The 19,529-nt window shown below is 45.3% G+C and overlaps 1 protein-coding gene across 6 annotated transcripts in view; it reads right to left on the reverse strand.

Moving 5' to 3' along the window:
* The window catches only part of PNKP (polynucleotide kinase 3'-phosphatase), a 409,941-nt gene extending 390,780 nt beyond the window's left edge, over positions 1–19,161 (reverse strand). For 2 of the 6 annotated variants that reach the window (XM_073602267.1, XM_073602263.1), the window contains exons 1-2: positions 19,018–19,121; positions 16,964–17,132 (exon numbers count right to left, since the gene is read on the reverse strand). In XM_073602267.1, coding sequence (XP_073458368.1) covers positions 16,964–17,090 — 127 coding nt within the window. In that variant the 5' untranslated portion in view covers positions 17,091–17,132; positions 19,018–19,121. Of the gene's footprint in view, positions 1–16,963; positions 17,133–18,995 lie in introns of those variants that run through there. The other 4 variants (XM_073602268.1, XM_073602266.1, XM_073602264.1 and 1 more) reach the window with 3 other exon arrangements.
* Between the last annotated feature and the right edge of the window lie 368 nt (positions 19,162–19,529).

Consider the following 19,529-nt stretch of genomic DNA (forward strand, 5'->3'; position numbering starts at 1 on the left):
AAAAGATCTATACCTTTCAGCCAATTCTTACGCTTGAAACGCAACTGCACCACTATGGAAACCTTCCAATGTGAGGCAGATAAATTGAGCGAAAGATTACTCACAAGGGGATATACGAAATCCTCCCTAAAAAAAGCTTTCAACCAAGTTAAAGATCAGGACAGACATGCTTTAATTTTCAAGACTAAAATCCGCAAACAGGATGATACAGCAAGGATTATCCTGCGTTTTTCCAATGAACCCAATACTATAAGGAAGATCCTTACAAAACACTGGTCAATTTTGACCGATGATCCTATTTTGGGGAACTTTCTCACTCCAAAACCCCAGATTACCTTTAGGAAGGCAGGTTCCTTAGCTGATTTACTGACTCAAAGCGAATACAAGGGGAATCAAAGACGGGACCCCTGTAAAACCTGTGGTTCTTGCTCTTTCTGTAAAGTCATTGGTAGGAGAACTTCTTTTTTATTACCAAATGGCGAACGCTTCCAACTTAAGCACTTCGCTAACTGCAAAACTCGGGGGGTGGTATATTTGGTACAATGTCAATGCGGGGCTTTCTATATTGGAAAAACCTGCCAAGAATTTGGACAACGTGTCAGTAAACATCTGCAGAGCATGCAGATTGGCAACCTGTATCTCCCTCTTGGCAGACATGTAGCCAAGTGGCATGGATACAGGATGCCATCTGTACACTTCACTGTTGTGGACCGTATCCATGTCCCCATTAGAGGTGGGGACTGGAACAAAACCCTTTTACAACGTGAAACGCGATGGATCAGGCATTTAGATGCCACCACCCCACCAGGCCTCAATGAGGCAGAGAGCTTTAGGCCCTTCCTCGATGGCTTCAGTTCTGGAAAAACAGATTAAATAGAATTTGACATATTCTCTCCCCTATGCCTTCTTGAACCCTTTCTTCCTTTCCCTTCTCTCATCTTTGTTCTCTCCTGTTCGGCCTAGCCGGCAAGTGAATAGCTGGAATGATGATGACTATTGGGGTAACATATACATAGATATAAAAAATGTTTTTTTCTTTTTACATTCTGTGGATGAGATACGCTCTTTGTAATCACATTATGTAAATGAGATAAAAATTCTTTCCTTCATCATTTGATTATAATATCTTTTTGTTGCTTATTTTTTATTGTTTCTTTTATGACGAAATGGGTTTCCCATGGATCTTTGGATTTAATCCACCCCGGTCTGTGGTCATATCGTGCACCCGGCACAGGGGGGCCCCCATCATTAAGTTGGGGGCCATCTCTCCTCCCTTGCTGTTCAGGGTGCCCTTGGCACTTCTTATCAGTTTATGGGTGGTTTTCCTGTGTCGGGGGCTTTTTAATTTCTCCTTTCGGGGGGTTCATTTCCCTTTTGGGTTTTTCCCTCTGATGTCCTGCCCTTAGACTGGATATGGGTTATTTCCTTCTTACCCATCCAGTTTTAGATTGAGATGGTCTTGATATTTCAAGATCATTACAACCTAAAGATGTTTTCATAATTTATTGAATTTTTTGCTACATACTTAGGCAGGAACCACTGTTCTATTTGTTGGACACATCCCGTGTTGTGGAGAGATGGATTGGAGGTTAATTGTACTTCCCTCGGATCCTATGTGAGACGTTGTACTGTGGCGCTGTCAGCAATGTGTGTTTCTTTTTTCCTTTTTTTTTTTTTTTCCCATAGACGGTAAGGGGATAGGTGTGGCTGGATGCCGGCCTCACTCCCTTTACGTCGTGCTGCTGACTCACGCCACCCTTCTACGAGCTGGGCGGAGGGAATGACGTCACCGCCGTCATTTGATGTGGCGTCATTCCCCGACGCTCGCTGGGCAGCGCATAAGGACGGGCTTTATAAGGAGAACACCGGGAACCCCTGAGCCGCCAGTGTCATCCTAATAACTCTTGCTTTGAGGATCAAGACCGCAGTGTGCTTTTATTTCTCTAAACAGAGGGATTCTCTTCCCTCTTTGGAGCTGGTTCTGTGGATCCTGGGCGGTTTTCATGCTCAGATACAGGGGAGACACACAGCATTTTTGTGGTAAGTTGTAATTATGATCTTTTGATTTACATATTGACCCATTCATGCATTTTTTATTATCTGAGATTTTGTTTTTTTTTGAGAGGCTCTTTTTTGGGGGTTCCCATGTGATCTTTTAACCATTTTGCCAATTGGTTATAAGTATAGAGCTGTTGTATATATATTTTTGAACCACCTAAGACCTCTGATCTTCATTCTGGGAAAGTTTCCCCTCATGTCATCCGGGGACCCCCCTTTTTCAACTCTCCGTGTAGTCCCCTTCATTCATTCATTATTTTTCAATATTTTTAATATTTATTATATTATATATATTTTTTATTTTTATCCTTTTTTTTTTTTTTTTTTTTTCATTCCATAATTCATTTTTTTTTTTAATTCTTTCTAGGGCTGGGACTCCCTATTTTCATCTGGAGTCGTTCAATTTTCGTTGTCCTTGTATTTGAAGTATTGTTCATCACATATCTCCTGACTGGAATGTCGCTAAAATCCCTACATTTTATGTAAGGTTTTTTTTTTTTTTTTTTTTTTTTTTTCCATATGTTTACCACATGCTGTGTGTCTCTTTCCTAGTATTCTACATTACCGTCCCTTTCAATCTAGTTAAGCGGTTCGCTCAATTTGGCGCCTCTTTTTGGATTCTATTATCTGGGGGTTCTTTTGCATGATAAAAGACCTATACAGATCGGGTGAATGTTTGATGATCCATTGGAAACCTTTATGTCAACTACTACTTTGTAAGTCTTTTTTTGCATTTTAGCATAGATCTTATATGTATGCAATGTAAAATAAAATATATGTATACTTATATTACATTTTGTGCTTTTCAGATAATGGCAAAAATTTATCCCTGAAGAAGATTAAAAAAGTTAATTATTTCGATTCGCGTTGGATTTAACAATTTTTGTCATTTCTGTAACACACTCCAACTGTACTTGTCTGTGCACATGTTCTTTGTATAAATTTGTCCTTTTAAATTTTGTATAAATAAAAATGTACTCTTTTTTTAACCTTTTTCTAATAATTTTGCCCTTAAAATCCCATTTATAGGAGGTTCTTTTTGTACTATTTAGGGATGGTGGCAAATCTTCACACTAATTCTTGAGAGTCTACTTAACTATAAAATACCTTCTCTTGGCTTGTATCTATGACCAGGCCCAAATACTCTAGTCTTCTTACTGGTTTTAAGAAAGATTTTTCTAGGTTGAGGATCTAACCTAGGTGTTCCAGGTAGTTGACTGTGGTCATCAAGTTCCTGCTCAAACAGGCTACTGACCGGTCTATCAAGAACAGGTCGTCTAGGTATGCTATGACAGTTATACCCTGAGCCCTTAATCTGGACAGAGGAAGAGCCAAGATCTTTGTAAACACTCGAGGTGCAGTGGCTATCCCGAAAGGCAGGGCCACAAACTGAAAATGGCGTCCTTCTATTTCGAAGCGCAAGTACTTTTGATGAGCAGGAAAAAATGTGTACATGCAGATACGCATCTCTGAGATCTATTGATGCCAGAAATTCTCCTCCCTGTAGGATGGAGACTACTGACCGGATTGATTCCATGCGAAAGGATCGAATCCTTAGGAATCGATTTAGATCCTTTAGATCCAGGATGGGTCTGACATCTCCATTTGGTTTTTGAACCGTAAAAAGGTTGGAATAAAATCGCAATGCTTGTTCTTCCGTGGGAACTACCACGATGACTTTTTGCGACAATAGTCGCTCCAATGCTAGAAGGAGCGACTCCTTTTCTCTGGATCTCTGGGGACATTTGAACTGAGGAAACGAGGAGAGGGGAATTCTTGGAACTCCAGTTTGTAACCTAGAGTTACCGTGGAGATTACCCATCTGTCCTGGAAATCCTCCTGCTAGAGCTTTGAGAACTGTAGCAGTCTTCCCCCCACCCGAGCAAGCGGGGGCGCTCCTTCATAAAAGAGGCTTTAGCGTCTTGTCTAGTAGGCTTCTTCCCCCAGGACTTCTTTTGTCCCTGGGGTCGACTCTGAAACTTATTTCTTGACCCTGACGGAGGAGGCCGTCGCGACTGCCTGGAGGCTGATGCTCCTGGCACAGGGGAAAGAGCCCGTTTGAAAGAGGGACGCTTAATCATTTTCTTAACAGGTAAGAGAGTGCTTTTCCCACTAGAGATCCTTTGGATATAATTGTCCAAATCCTTTCCAAATAGCCTTGCACCACGAAAAGGAAATCCAGTCAGAAGCTTCTTACATGGTGCTTGGGCTGACCAATTTTCCAACCATAAGATTCTACGCATATGTACCAACCCAAGTGAAAGACGAGAGGTTTGGATGACAGAATCTCTGATAGTGTCAACCGCAAAACATAAGGCCGCTGGAAGGTTAGCCAACCCCTGGGCCTGCTGTTCAGGAAGAACTTTGAGGACCTGCTTAACATGGTCTCTCAAGTATTGACAGACTCTGATCGCTGCCACTGCAGGTTGAGCTACTGAACCTGCTAAGGAGAAAATATTTTTCAATAGGGATTGCATCTTTTTATCAACAGGATCCCTGAGCATTGTCTACAGGACAAGTCAGACTATTATTTACGGAGAAAATGGCGGCGTCAACAGCCGGTATCCCCCACTTCTTTATAAACTTTTCTTCCATAGGATAAAGTGTTGAAAACTTTTTAGGTGGAAAAAAACGTTTATCTGGGTGATCCCACTCAGAATAAATGGGCTTTTCTAGTAAATTATGAACAGGAAAAGCATGTGTTGTTTGAGGAGGCTTCAGTGAACCCAAAGAAGAAGAGGGTTCTTTAACTGACTCAGATACGGGTAATTTAAATGTGGAGCAGACCAATCCAGCAAGGATTTGTACATCCTGAGAAGCTGAAGAGGGCCCTTCTCCACTTGACTCCTCAGGAGGAGGAATCATCAGTCCCATCCCGATCCTCTGAAAGGGATTCTTCTCCTTTTTCCCCCAGAGTTCCTCTGCCTGAGGGTCCTGGGTAACAGAGGAAGACCTATCGCGTTTTCTCCCACTGAGTGAAGATGCGATTAAGGCCATTAATCTTTCCTCTAGTCCATTACTGGTTGAGGAAAAAACCTCCTGCGTAATATTCACAGGGGCTGAAGTGCCATAAGCAGATGCAGCCCCTGACCCCAACGGCTCTCCCTGGCCGGCCATCCCAGGTCCTTCGGGGGGGGGGGGGGGGGGAGGCGCTGCAGAAGGTGGGTCCTCAGAGCCTGAGGGAGAACCCCTAGAGCCTCTGGTTTTTGGGGTATTTGTACCTCTTCTATCCATAGTGCAAAGCAACAAGGTGGGAGGTATCACACAAATAAAACACTGACTGCTGTGCGATGTAGTACAGCAACTTTCGCTGCTACCAATGCCCAGTCAAATGTTTCTAAGTAAATGCTGCCTGGGAGAATGCCTGTGTGCCACCTTACATGCGACCGTCAGCTCTGTGTCCCTCCACAGGCTGAGTGCACCTGAAAAAGTATGCTTTATATAGCCTTTGTAGCCGGCGATGTGGGCGTCTAAGCACGCCGGACGTCGTGCTAATGCTCCGCCCCCCCTCCTCTGACCACCCCTCCCGCCCCCTCCTCGTTTTTTCAAAAAATGTGCGCTTTCCTGCGCGAACTGACCCTCCGGGACAAGCATGGAGGGGAGGCTGGAGTGGAGGAGGAAGGAGAGAGGCCGGCAGATGATGGGATCTGCCAATAGTAGTGGCGGCAGCACGGTATACTACTGCCTTTCAGACCACCGCGGCCCCCCTAATCTTGGGGGGGAATATCCCTGAGGAAGAGCCCCCCATCCCATCCTACCTGAAGCTCGGCTGGAGGAGCTGTGCAGCATGAACACTGAGACAGACAAATCAAGCATGTGAAGATATGTGCTCTTGGCAGCCCCCGGTGGCGACAATAGGCATAGCATACATTTACTTAAAGGAGAAACCTACTAGAATTAAAAAATTCTGAGGAATCTCCCTCACCTTATCCAGCTGCAGGGTTCTGTTATACAGACCCAATCTTCACCTCTCACAGCGGGCTCCGTTTGGAAAACCTTCAGAGACAGGGGCCCCCTATAAAAGGAGAATCCACAGTTCTGGGCCTGTAAAGCACCCTGGCAAGAATAAGGCTAGAAAACCAAATTCTGAAATGCGGGGTCCAGCTCTCTAAAAAGAGAAGCGTTACAGGTAAGACCTCGTTTCTTTGGACACGAGGCCCGGGTACCATCCAATTCGGCCTAAAAAGGACACCTTGAGATGGATCCGGTTTGCATGGCTTGCCCCATTATAGGATATAGGATATTCCCTTTGGAGCTCAGCACAGCACATCTTTACACGTGACCAACACCTAAGACACTGGCGAAAAAACTGAGGTATCCCTGTAAGGGGAGGGATTATATAGGGGGTTCAACTTCCTGTTTAGAGTGTGCCAGTTTCCAATCACCTAGTGATACCCTATATAACCCATCAGTAATTACTGAGGCTCTGTGTCCCGCGATGTACGAGAAAGAAATATCAGCTTCCTAGTCAGAAGGACTAAGGGAACATGCTGTAATGGTTTGAATGGCGGTTTTTGTAACACTGACAAAACTAAATTCAAGTCCCAAGGGCTTAAGGGTGATTTAACTGGCGGATTAATCCGCATCACTCCTCGCATGAAACCCCGGACTATAGAATGCGTAGCAAGTGGTCTTTGAAATAAAATTGATAAGGCTGAGACTTGGCCCTTAATAGTACTCAGGGCCAACTTCATCTCTACGCCTACTTGTAGAAAGGCAAGAATTCTGCCTATAATATATCTCAGAGGGTGCCAACCCTTGGATTCACACCAGGAAACATAAGCTTTCCAGACTCTATAATATATAGCTCTAGAAGCTGGCTTCCTAGCATTAAAGTAGAAATAACTGCCCTGGAAAGCCCACGTCTTTTCAGAATGTGGGTCTCAATAGCCAGGCCGTTAAATGTAGCATTCGTAAAGTAGGATGGAATATCGACCCCTGTGAGAGCAGGTCTCGCCTTAGTGGAAGGGACCACAGATACTCCACTGCCATCTTTACGACCTCTGCATACCATGACCTTCTGGGCCATGCTGGTGCTGCCAGAATTACCGGTTTTCTTTCCAGCTTGATCCTGCAAAGAAGTCAAGGCAGCAACTGAATAGGGGGAAATGCAGTTCAGTCCAGTCCAGCGTTCCAGTCTACTACCTGCTGCCTTGTTCCTGGTTCCAGTCCAGCGTTCCAGTCTACTACCTGCTGCCTTGTTCCTGGTTCCAGTCCAGCGTTCCAGTCTACTACCTGCTGCCTTGTTCCTGGTTCCAGTCCAGTGTTCCAGTCTACTACCTGCTGCCTTGTTCCTGGTTCCAGTCCAGCGTTCCAGTCTACTACCTGCTGCCTTGTTCCTGGTTCCAGTCCAGCGTTCCAGTCTACTACCTGCTGCCTTGTTCCTGGTTCCAGTCCAGCGTTCCAGTCTACTACCTGCTGCCTTGTTCCTGGTTCCAGTCCAGCGTTCCAGTCTACTACCTGCTGCCTTGTTCCAGGTTCCAGTCCAGCGTTCCAGGCTACTACCTGCTGCTTTGTTCCTGGTTCCAGTCCAGCGTTCCAGGCTACTACCTGCTGCTTTGTTCCTGTCCAGCGTTCCAGGCTACTACCTGCTGCTTTGTTCCTGGTTCCAGTCCTGCTTACTTACCTGCTTACTTACCTGCTTCCTTACCTGCTGTGGCTCCGGGTCCTCTCTGCATTCCAGCTTCCTCTTCAGCTTCTGGATCCAGAGGGTGCCACCACTCCTGAACTTCCGGTGACTGTCGATCCTGCCAGGCACCCATACCACTCCTCACTCCTGGCCTTCTGTCTCCATTCCAGAGGAACAGGAGTGGGAGCTGTAAGGGAGGTCCTTCTCTGCACTTCGGGCTCAAAACCTACCAGGTACGTGACAGTAGCAGACAGCCATGTCTGAGTCTGAGCAGGGAACGTCTCCCATGGAGGAACTTTGTGCACACCTGGCAGGATTGACTGAAGTAGTCAAGAATCTACAGCAAGTATACACCAGGCTGGAGGAACGAGTGTTAACCTTGTCTAATCCCATTGGGGCTCAGGGAGTTCCTTCCGCTCCTGCTCCTTCAGTCGGGCCTTTCTCAACAGTGGTGATGCTCCCTCCAGAACCCAAGGTCCCGACGCCTGAACGTTTCTCCGGAAATCGCCTCAAATTCAAGGCTTTCCGCAACTCCTGTGAATTGTTCTTTGCTCTTCAGCCACGTACCTTTTCCCTGGAGGCTACTAAGGTGGGCTACGTAATCTCTCTGCTTTCTGGTGACCCCCAAACCTGGGCCCACCGCCTCTTGGAGCAAAAGGACGTATCCCTGACTAATCTCTCCACCTTCTTTTACGCACTAGGTCAGCTGTATGATGACCCCCAGCTGTCCGTGACTGCAGAAGCGGCTTTGCACACCCTTCAGCAGGGTCGCAGGGCTGCAGAGGACTATGTGGCGGAATTCAGAAAATGGAGTGCGGACACAAATTGGAATGATGCGGCTCTCCGCTATCAGTTTCGAATGGGACTTTGACTCTCTGAAGGATGAATTGGCCAGGGTGGGTACCCCACAGACTTTGAATGCATTGATTGATCTAACCATCCAGATCGATCGACGTCTAAGAGAATGTAGGACTGAGAGAGCTATGGGAACTTCTCGCCCAACTTGGGTTACCCCTAAAGTTCCCCATCATACGTCACCAGCACCACCAATCTCTACGTTTAACCCACCTGAGCCAATGCAATTAGGGGTTCTGCGGCCTTCTCTTACCCAGGAAGAACGACAACGTCGTCGAGTGAATAATCTGTGCCTGTATTGTGGGGAACCTGGGCACTATGTCAGGAACTGTCCCCTTAAACTCCGTAAGTACCTATCCCTGTCCACTGACTATGTTGCACCTCTGGTTAAGAACACTACTCACCTTGCTCTCTCTCTCCTGTTACAGCTTCCAGGAGAGACTCTGCAAATAACCGCCATTATTGACTCTGGAGCTTGCAGCTGTTTCATGGATTCTCTTTTTGCTACCCAACACCGGATACCTCTGTTGCCTAAAGCCCATGAACTTTCCATCCATCTAGCTGATGGAACAGCCATTAAGTCTGGGCCTGTTACCCAAGAGACTGTTCCAATACCCGTCTCCATCTCCATCTCCAATTCTCATCAAGAACTGTTACGCTTAGATATCATCGCTTCACCTCTGTTCCCCATAATCCTCGGCATGCCATGGTTACAGGCCCACAATCCTGACATTAATTGGATCACAGGTGAAGTTACCTTTTCTTCCCCATATTGCCAACAGTCTTGTAGACTTCAGAACACTCAGGAGAACCCTACCCTGCTCTGTTTGAACACAGATCCTAGTCTACACCTTTCCATCCCTTCTGCATATCATGATTTCTTAGATGTATTCAGCAAGCAGGGGGCAGAGGTCTTACCCCCTCACCGGGCCTATGACTGTCCTATCGAATTACTCCCCGGTGCTAAGATACCTTTTGGAAGAATATTTCCTTTGACGGAAGTGGAACAAGGGGCTTTAAAAGAATATATTGATGAGAATCTAAAGAAAGGCTTCATTCGTCCATCCACGTCTCCAGCAGGTGCAGGTATCTTCTTCGTACAAAAGAAAGACAAGACCCTCAGACCATGTGTAGATTACCGCGAGCTGAAAAAAATCACTGTAAAGAACCGTTACCCTCTTCCCCTGGTACCAGAGTTGTTCCAAAGACTTGGGACAGCTACCATATTCACTAAGCTTGACCTCCGCGGAGCCTACAATTTGGTTCGTATTAGGGACGGAGACGAATGGAAGACCGCCTTTCGTACCAGTTATGGACATTTTGAATACCTTGTGATGCCGTTCGGTCTGTGTAATGCCCCTGCTACATTCCAGTACTTCATCAATGATGTTTTACGAGACTTTCTAGATCTGTTTGTTATCGTCTATTTAGACAACATACTAATTTTTTCTTGTTCCCTTGAATCCCATCGCAGGCACGTCAGAAGTGTGTTGGGCCGGCTTCGACAACACGGTCTATATGCAAAAGCTGAGAAATGTGAATTTGAACAGGAAAGTATTCCATTTTTGGGGTTAATCATTTCCAGCAAGGGCATTAAGATGGACCCTCAAAAGGTCACTGCAGTGCTAGACTGGCCAGTCCCGATAGATGAGAAGGGGATCCAGCGATTCGTTGGATTCGCTAATTTTTACCGTAAATTTATTAAGGGGTTTTCAGCCATCATCACACAGCTAACTAAACAGGGTACACGTTTCCACTGGTCTGCTGAGGCTCAAAAGGCTTTCGAGACTCAAGGGCCTTTTTACTTCTGCTTCCGTGCTAAAACATCCAGATTCCTCTCTGCTATTTGTACTAGAGGTGGACGCATCCAAAATTGCAGTAGGGGCAGTGTTGTCCCAAAGACAGGGAACTAAGGCCCTGTTATATCCTGTGGCCTTCTTCTCTCGTAAATTGTCCACGGCAGAGAGAAATTATGATGTAGGTGACAGAGAGTTATTGGCTATCAAATCAGCGTTGGAGGAGTGGCGCTATCTGCTAGAGGGTGCCGCTCATCCTGTCTTAATTTTTACAGATCATAAGAACCTGGAGTATTTGAGGTCTGCAAAAAGGTTGAAGCCACGCAAAGCCAGGTGGGCCCTCTTTTTCTCCAGGTTCTCCTTTCATGTCACTTATCGCCCTGGCTCCAAGAATACCAAGCCTGATGCCCTATCCAGGATGTTTCACAAGCCCCAAGAGGTTTCCCCTCCGGACACCATTCTGTCCCCGGGGAATTTTCTTTTGCTTCAGGGAGACCTGCTTTCCCAGATTAAGCAGACTTCCGCAGAGTTGGGATCTTCCATTAGGTCAGAACTCCAAGTTAAGGATGGGTTATTGTGGCACGAGAATAGGATCTTTATACCTGAAGAACTACGAGTTTCAGTACTAGAACTCTGTCATGACCATGCATTGGCTGGGCATTTTGGAGTGGCTAAGACTACTGATCTGGTACAGCGTACCTTTTGGTGGCCTCAGTTACGTGAGGATTGTAGGAGATTTGTTGAATCCTGTACCACCTGTATCAGGAACAAGGGGCACAGGACCAAGGCATGGGGTTTGCTAAAGCAATTACCTGTCCCAGATAGGCCTTGGAAGATGCTTTCTATAGATTTTATTGTGGAATTACCTCCGGCTGGGGGCATCACCTCAATTTTTGTCATAGTAGACCGGTTGTCGAAGATGGCCCACTTTGTCCCAATGAAGGGCACCCCCTCAGCTACAGAAACGGCACAGGCATTCATTAGAGAAGTCATCAGGCTCCATGGGGTACCAGTTAATATCGTTTCAGATCGGGGGGTACAGTTTACCTCCCGATTCTAGAGGTCTCTGTGCAAAACATTGAAGATTGACCTCTCATTTTCATCTGCTTATCATCCCCAGACTAATGGGCAAACAGAGAGAACAAACCAGACTCTTGAATAATATTTACGCTGTTTCTCTTCATTTGCCCAAGATGATTGGATTTCTGTTCTTCCATTGGCTGAGTTCGCCTACAACAACTCTATTCATTCCGCTATCAAACAAACCCCATTTTTTTGCAAATTATGGTTTCCACCCTTCATTTCTGCCTAATTCTCTTCCAGAGTGCACAGTATCCGCAGTTCAGGAGAGGTTGGACTTCTTCACTTCCAACAATCAAGTTTTGCAGGAGACCATGACCAGGACCCAGGAGTATAATAAAGCAACTTTTGATAAGAAGAGACGAGGTGAGCTGTTACTTACACCCGGGGACCAGGTATGGTTGTCTACAGTAAATCTCAGGATGGCTTGCCCATCAAAGAAACTGGGTCCCAAGTTTCTTGGACCATTTCCTGACAAGCGAAGAATTAATGAGGTGGCATACGAACTTGAACTCCCGGATTCATTAAAAGTGCCTCCAGTATTTCATGTGTCTCTACCCAGACCCTCTGTTTCTAACCCATTTCCAGGCCGAAGTACGGATCCTCCTGATCCAATTTTGGTAGATGGGGAGGAAGAATTCGAGTTGGAGGCTATCATGGACCATAGGAGAAGAGGCAACCAAAATCAATTTCTGATAAAATGGAGGGGGTTCGGCCCAGAAGAAAATTCTTGGGAACCCGAGGATAATATTCATGCTGAAAATCTTTTGCAATCTTTTAAAAGAGCCCATCCGGAGAAATTCCTTCAAAGGGGCATCCGGAGGCTGCCCCTTGGGGGGGGCAATGTCATGAAGATCCTGCCAGTAATCAGCGATCCAGACGCAAGGGGACACGGCCGCGGGTTCCACTGCGCGCGTTCATGGGTGCTGTCACGCATGGGCGCGCGCACTCCCGCTAGTGCCAGGTGGGCTATTTAAACCGGCCTGTCACACTCTATCCCCGCTGTCTGCTCTACAGCGTTCCGTGTGCCTTAACCTGATCTGACCTGTGTACTCTGCTATCTGACCCGGCTTCCTGTTAGACCATCCTGCTTTCCGCCTGCACCAGACCCTCTTGGCTTGCCTGACCATCCCTCTGTGTTGTCCCTGGTACCTCTGCTGATCGACCGATACCGACCTCCGGCTTGTTTGACCATCCCTCAGTCTGATACCTGTATCCAGTCTGCTACCTGCTGCCTTGTTCCTGGTTCCAGTCCAGCGTTCCAGTCTACTACCTGCTGCCTTGTTCCTGGTTCCAGTCCAGCGTTCCAGTCTACTACCTGCTGCCTTGTTCCTGGTTCCAGTCCAACGTTCCAGTCTACTACCTGCTGCCTTGTTCCTGGTTCCAGTCCAGCGTTCCAGTCTACTACCTGCTGCCTTGTTCCTGGTTCCAGTCCAGCGTTCCAGTCTACTACCTGCTGCCTTGTTCCTGGTTCCAGTCCAGCGTTCCAGTCTACTACCTGCTGCCTTGTTCCTGGTTCCAGTCCAGCGTTCCTGTCTACTACCTGCTGCCTTGTTCCTGGTTCCAGTCCAGCGTTCCAGTCTACTACCTGCTGCCTTGTTCCTGGTTCCAGTCCAGCGTTCCAGTCTACTACCTGCTGCCTTGTTCCTGGCTCCAGTCCAGCGTTCCAGTCTACTACCTGCTGCCTTGTTCCAGGTTCCAGTCCAGCGTTCCAGGCTGCTACCTGCTGCTTTGTTCCTGGTTCCAGTCCAGCGTTCCAGGCTACTACCCGCTGCTTGTTCCTGGTTCCAGTCCAGCGTTCCAGGCTACTACCTGCTGCTTTGTTCCTGGTTCCAGTCCAGTGTTCCAGGCTACTACCTGCTGCTTTGTTCCTGGTTCCAGTCCTGCTTACTTACCTGCTTACTTACCTGCTTCCTTACCTGCTTCCTTACCTGCTGTGGCTCCGGGTCCTCTCTGCATTCCAGCTTCCTCTTCAGCTTCTGGATCCAGAGGGTGCCACCACTCCTGAACTTCCGGTGACTGTCGATCCTGCCAGGCACCCATACCACTCCTCACTCCTGGCCTTCTGTCTCCATTCCAGAGGAACAGGAGTTGGAGCTGTAAGGGAGGTCCTTCTCTGCACTTCGGGCTCAAAACCTACCAGGTACGTGACAGTTGCACTGGATGCTAGAAGATCTACATCCGGAGTCCCCCTTCCTTGACAAACAACCCGAAACATGTCGGGGTGAATAGACCATTCCCCTAGGAATAATCTGCTGGTGGCACATGTAGTGCGCGTGCCAATTCTCTATTCCCGGAATGAAGACTGCCGATGGGCATGGAATATTTCTTTCTGCCCAAGTTAGAATATGGTTCACTTCTCTCTGCACTAAGAGATTCTTGGTGCCCCTTTTGGTGATTGATATAGGCCACAGCCATGGCATTGACGGATTGGATCCTGTCGGGACAATCCCTTAACCTGGAAGTCCAGGCTTTTAGAGCCAGACGCACTGCCCAAATCTCTAGGATGTTGATGGGCAAGGCTCTTTCGGTTCTTGAACATTGTCCTTGGACAGTGGTCTTCTCTGTCATTACCACTTTCCAGATAAGTGGTCTGAAGGATTTACCCTTTATTACATTCTTTAGTAACCACCAATTGAGGCTTTGGGACACCCTTGGGGACAGCCGCATTGGCAAGTCCAAAGCTTGGATCGTTTTGTTCCAAGAAAATAGAATACTGTTTTGCAACAGTCTCGAATGGAACTGGGCAAAGGGAACTGCTTCGAATGAAGCCACCATCCTTTCTAACAACCTCAAGCAAAGGTGAATGGAGGGACCTCCTTTTGACCTGATTATCCGCACCAACTCTTTTATAGAGTGTGTTTTTTTTTTTTTTCTCTCTGGGCAAGAAGACCCTTTTTCTGGGCTGTATCTATGATCAGACCCATTACCTGAGGGTAATCCTTCATCCTCTACCCACTGTTCCCTTGATAAGGGATCTCAGGTGGGGGATCTAACATGCTTCCCATCCTTGGATAGCGGATTAAAGTCACTAATTTTCCTTCTAGGCCCTGCAGGGCGGAGGAAAAACACATCTTCAATCATGTATACAGGGGCTGAATATTTTCTCCTCTTAGGCTCAGTTTCCACTATTGCAACCCCAAAGTTGTGTGATTTTACCGTGATCCTTTGCCGCCAAGAATACATCGGGGCGCGATTTTGATGCGACAGGAAACAATGCCTGTGTATTCTAGAGGTTTATGGACCTCAAGTCGCATCAAAGTGGTAGCAAAGTAGTGCAGGGACTACCTTGAAGTTGCACAGATCTGAACAGTATTTCTTGGAATTCATGCCCTAGAGTCTGACTGCGGAGGCCGTCACCGATGCCTAGAGGCAGCTGCCCCTGCGCAGGGGAAGGAATCTGTTTAAGTGACTTGTCCAAGGTCACAAGGAGCCAACGTGAGGACGAGGTCCTACGTCTTTCAGGAAGCCTCCCATGGTTAAGCTGGCCGTCAGAGTAGTTAACCTGTGAGGAGTGGCTCCTTCACTAGTGAACGCCAACATGTGGATCTGAACCCATGTCTGTATGTCTGTCAGGAAGTCTCCCATGGCTGCACTGGCCATCAGAGTACTTAACCTGTGAGCTGTTGTGGCTTCACTTTAAATAAAAGGACATTTAAACCTTCTACTGGACAAAAGAGCTTTACTGCTAGAAATCATTTGGATGTATTTCACCAAACCTTCCCCAATGAAAAGGGAAACTAGTCAGACACCCTTTTTTGCAAGATGCTTCGGCTGACCAACCCTTTTAACCACAGGGTCCTAAGCATGTGTTTTAGCACAAGCGCAAGGCGAGACGCCTGGTGGATAGGGTCTTTTATGACATCTATGGCGAAACATAGCACCATTGGTAGGAGGATTTTAACAAAAAAATTCCAACTCCTTATCTGTTGGATGCTTAAGCAATTATGCATCTTGATGCTGGAAATTGCAGCGTCTACTGCTGGTACTTTCCAACCTTTGTGAATTTTTCCTCCATAATAGAGAACTGAGAAACTCTTTGGAGGGAAAAAATGCTTATCCAGATAATCCCATTCAGCATAAATAAGTGCTGTAAAAATGTTTTTTTTTTTGTTTTTTTTTTTTAAAACAAAAAACAAAGAAGGGACCTGGACTTTCAGCTTACTCTGTTAGGAGTAGTATAAAAAGTGGAATGAACCATCTCTGTAAGAGTTTGTACCATCAATCTGTCAGATTGTGAGGTTGCATAAGGTTCATCAACTGTTTCCTCCACAGAGGAAAATTTGGCTTGTTTTCCCCCGTGATCACCCCCGTGATTTCCCCCGTGATTCTTTTATGCTAAAAAAAAGCTATTGCATTATTCTGGAAGAAATCAGATCCCCCTAGCCTACAGGTATGGATTGATCCGATTAACAAAGCATTGCCAATGTATAAAATGACTTGCATTGCTCACGGCTGCCCTAAACAATTTGAGAAATTATGGTCAGGATGGGCGACTACCGTGTCAGGTGATAGAGATCTAAATGCACTGGTCTTATCTGGACTGTTAGTTTTACATACAACACACTGACCAATGGGCTTGGTCTACTTTTTGACTGTAAAAGTACAAAATATAATTCGGCCTGTCATAACTATGCACTTATCTGAGAGTTTCAGCAGCAGGTTGTTGTTGTTTGACTTTATTTTTAGGTTTTGCTTCTTACTGCACACCTGTGTAGGCTTACCTGTAAACATCATGTTTGTCCTTGGACAAGATAGCCTTGCTACATTGTTACTTCTATTTTGCCTATGTATGCCTGTGTGGTATGTTGTACCTTTTTCATGTATGTCTTTTTTATATAAGCATTAAAAAAAAAAAAAAAAAAAAAAAAAGAGAGAGAGAAGTTTACCTATAGGTAAAAAGAATATCTCCTAAACGTGTACCGTTTAGGAGATATTCACATGTTTTGCAGCCGGTGATATCACTGACGCATGCGAACTGCGCTCTGAAGGGACAACATACAATCGTGGTTCCCATGTGCGGGAGTGACATCATCGTGGCTCGGCCATTCTAATGGCCAGAGCCTGCAAACCCAGAAGATGTAAGACCTGTCAGCAGTGACAGCGCTCTGCTGGAGGGCTCAGTTTCAGAGGTAAGTCTTTCATAACGTGCTAGTATGCGATGCATACTTGCACATTATGCCAATACCTTGCAGGGGGCCTGGAAATATCTTCCCCTGGGACTTACTATCGCTTTGAAAGGTTATTACTGAAGAAAAGGATGTTTTCATTTGATCTTTAAATGGGCTATTAATTAGCATTCTGTTAATTTTGGCTGAAGCTCTGCTTTAAATCCATCCCAAACAATAATGAATTATGATCATCACTTGCAATTTTTACAGTCCAGAAATGACACACAATTAAGTTGTGAAGTATGGAAGTTCGCTTTACTACACTTTTAAATGTTATAGTTCCCATAGTTGTGTTGTTTTTATAATGTGTATCTAATTTTGAACACTCTGATACATATATACTTATTTTTATGATTTCCTGAATAGTTACCCACCTTGATTCTTGGAGCATTTCCTGTCAGCGATGCAGGTCTGGGGACTTCTTCCCAGAATTACAGCTACACCATTAGGGAGCTCAATAGGACTGTGCTTTTTGTCCACACTTTCTAAGAAGCACTTCATTTCCAAGCTGGCAACGCTCACAGATAAAGTGTAATCCACTCACTGACACAGAGATATTACAGGGCAAGAGAAGAAAAAGTGAACACATTAAAAGCGAAAAGTTTACATTTTAAAGTAACCCAACTCATGGTACAATGTAGAGTGATGCAAATTATCTTTATAATCCAAAGACAAAGGTGCTCAAGAAGCTAATCATGTAAACAACCACATACTGTAAATGCTATGGAGTCTATTTATAAAGGATTCCTTGTGCGATTTGTATAATGAATATTTTTTGGACATTCATCTTACTGCATTTTGTGACATTTTCAAAGTTGAAATGAGGATGGATCCTCATTGAAAATGCCAGGTGAATATTCTTTGAAAATAGTAAACAAGATTCAGCCATCACCCTGATAATGCAAGGCTGCCATCATTCACCCTCCCTTTCCTCTGCCCTTCTCCATTCACATAAAGCTTGGTATTCTTTTTACAGAATGTAAGGTGTTCTATGAATGGACAAGGGGAGATCCTGCCAGAGATCCGCCTCTCCTCTCCCCTTGCCCATTCACAGAACACCTTATTTTCTGTGAAAAACATGCAAGGCTTTTTGTGAATGAATGAAGAGAGAGTAGGAGGTGGGGATGTGACTGAATCATTTCCCTGCCATAGTCGCCTCTCACATCCCCACAGCAAAAGTACTGTGTGTAGGAGCCAGCTGGCAGCAAGGTATTTTTTTTTTTTTTTTTTTTTACTATCCAGCAGCTATCCGTACACAGTATACATATCATCAGGACTATGTTACCTCGCTAATACAGTATCTAAAATAACATTTTCCCCAGACTTCAGCTTTAGAGTGCTTATGCAAGGGCGATACAATTGTGATAGATTTATGATGAATTTCTACTAATTTTAAGGAGATTAAGTAGTGGAAAAGCACCAGAGAATATTACAGAAAATGTTAACCTGTTCCCTCCAGCGTCACACATATATGCAGCATCAAGGAGATGGGTCTCCTTCCATATAGCACTGCATATATATGCACACCTGTGTTAGTGCTGGAAGCGTGCTCCCAACACAGAGCCTGAGCTGTGACCGACAGATCCTGGCCTAATACTAATGATCAGGGAAGAACAGTCCCTGATCAAATGATCAGTGTGACAGCTTGTCATTGGCTATCACAGCGCTCATATTCAGTAACATCCGTCCTTGTACTCTCTTTATACTCTGAACATTGTATCTTTTTGTCCTAGCCAGAGAGGAATACAAAAAGAAAAAAAATGTCTATGTGCAGAAAAAAAAAAGATAAAAGAGCTAGATCAGGGCTCGATTTAAGTTAAAGCTGGTTTACACTTCTGGCCATGAGTGCCACGGCCCTCAAAAGAGACCAATAGTGGATCGCTTTTTAGAATGTAGTAGTAAATGTGGTTGGGAGGCGATATATCTCCTTCTGGACACCGGTTTTAACCTTTAAAAGCTTGCAGTACTGTAACTATATATGTATTATACGTGGTTGCAGTGCAGCCCCATTTACTTGAATGGGTTGTGTTTAGCAGCGGTGTTATCCAAAAAAATTGACACAGAGCACCAATTATGGTGTGGCATGTGTATCATCCTGCCAAGCTGGTATGTAAGGTTAAAAGGGGCCATTGGAGCATAATAAATTTGCAATTCAACCATCTATTTTGCCTTTAGCTCTACTTTTATATTGGAATCCTCTGTATGCAGTGTCAGAGCACTGTCTTTTTAACTAGGCGGCAGCTCCATGCTGAGAAGAGAGGAAATACAGCAAACCAGGAAATAGCACAGTACTGAGATAGACCGCATCCACTGCAATCTAAGACAGATAATTCCAGTGTCTGCACAACCCTATATACAGTGAGCCTGTACAGAGACCCCATCCAATAATAATACAATCCCTCCCACCTAACCGGCTCTCCTCACACACCTCCTCCGCCGCTGTTTCAGCTACTCACTTCCGCACTTTTCGGCTAGCTAGTGTCACATCTCTTTCCACCCGCCAGATCAGGAGTACAGAAGAAACGTTCCGGCTTCTAAATGTCCTGGCGAATTATAGGGGAAATTCATATGTAATCATATATTTCTGTATTCACATACTTTACAACTATTTCTCTCTGGCTACCTAACCTACTTAACTCTTTAAATTATTATTTTCACCATGTAATCTTTATTTCAAAGCTGAAACTAAGGGGGAGCTAAAACTAAATTTTACTGCGTAAGTTTGTCTTTTACAATAACTATAGAGCAAGGAGGTAGGTGCCCTGGACGTGTGCAAGAAATGTCTGGGCAAGATTGGCAGAAGAGAATTGCAAATAATTTGGCAGCTGAAACAGTTCCCATATACTTAGTTCAACAGTAAATGTAATTTTTTTTCATTTTGGATAGAGTAGGGGAAAATTATAACTCCTGACAGTTTTTTGTTTTGCCATCTGTGTCTCA

Source organism: Aquarana catesbeiana, linkage group LG10 (genome assembly GCF_042186555.1).
Source record: "Aquarana catesbeiana isolate 2022-GZ linkage group LG10, ASM4218655v1, whole genome shotgun sequence".
NCBI classification, from domain to species: domain Eukaryota; kingdom Metazoa; phylum Chordata; class Amphibia; order Anura; family Ranidae; genus Aquarana; species Aquarana catesbeiana.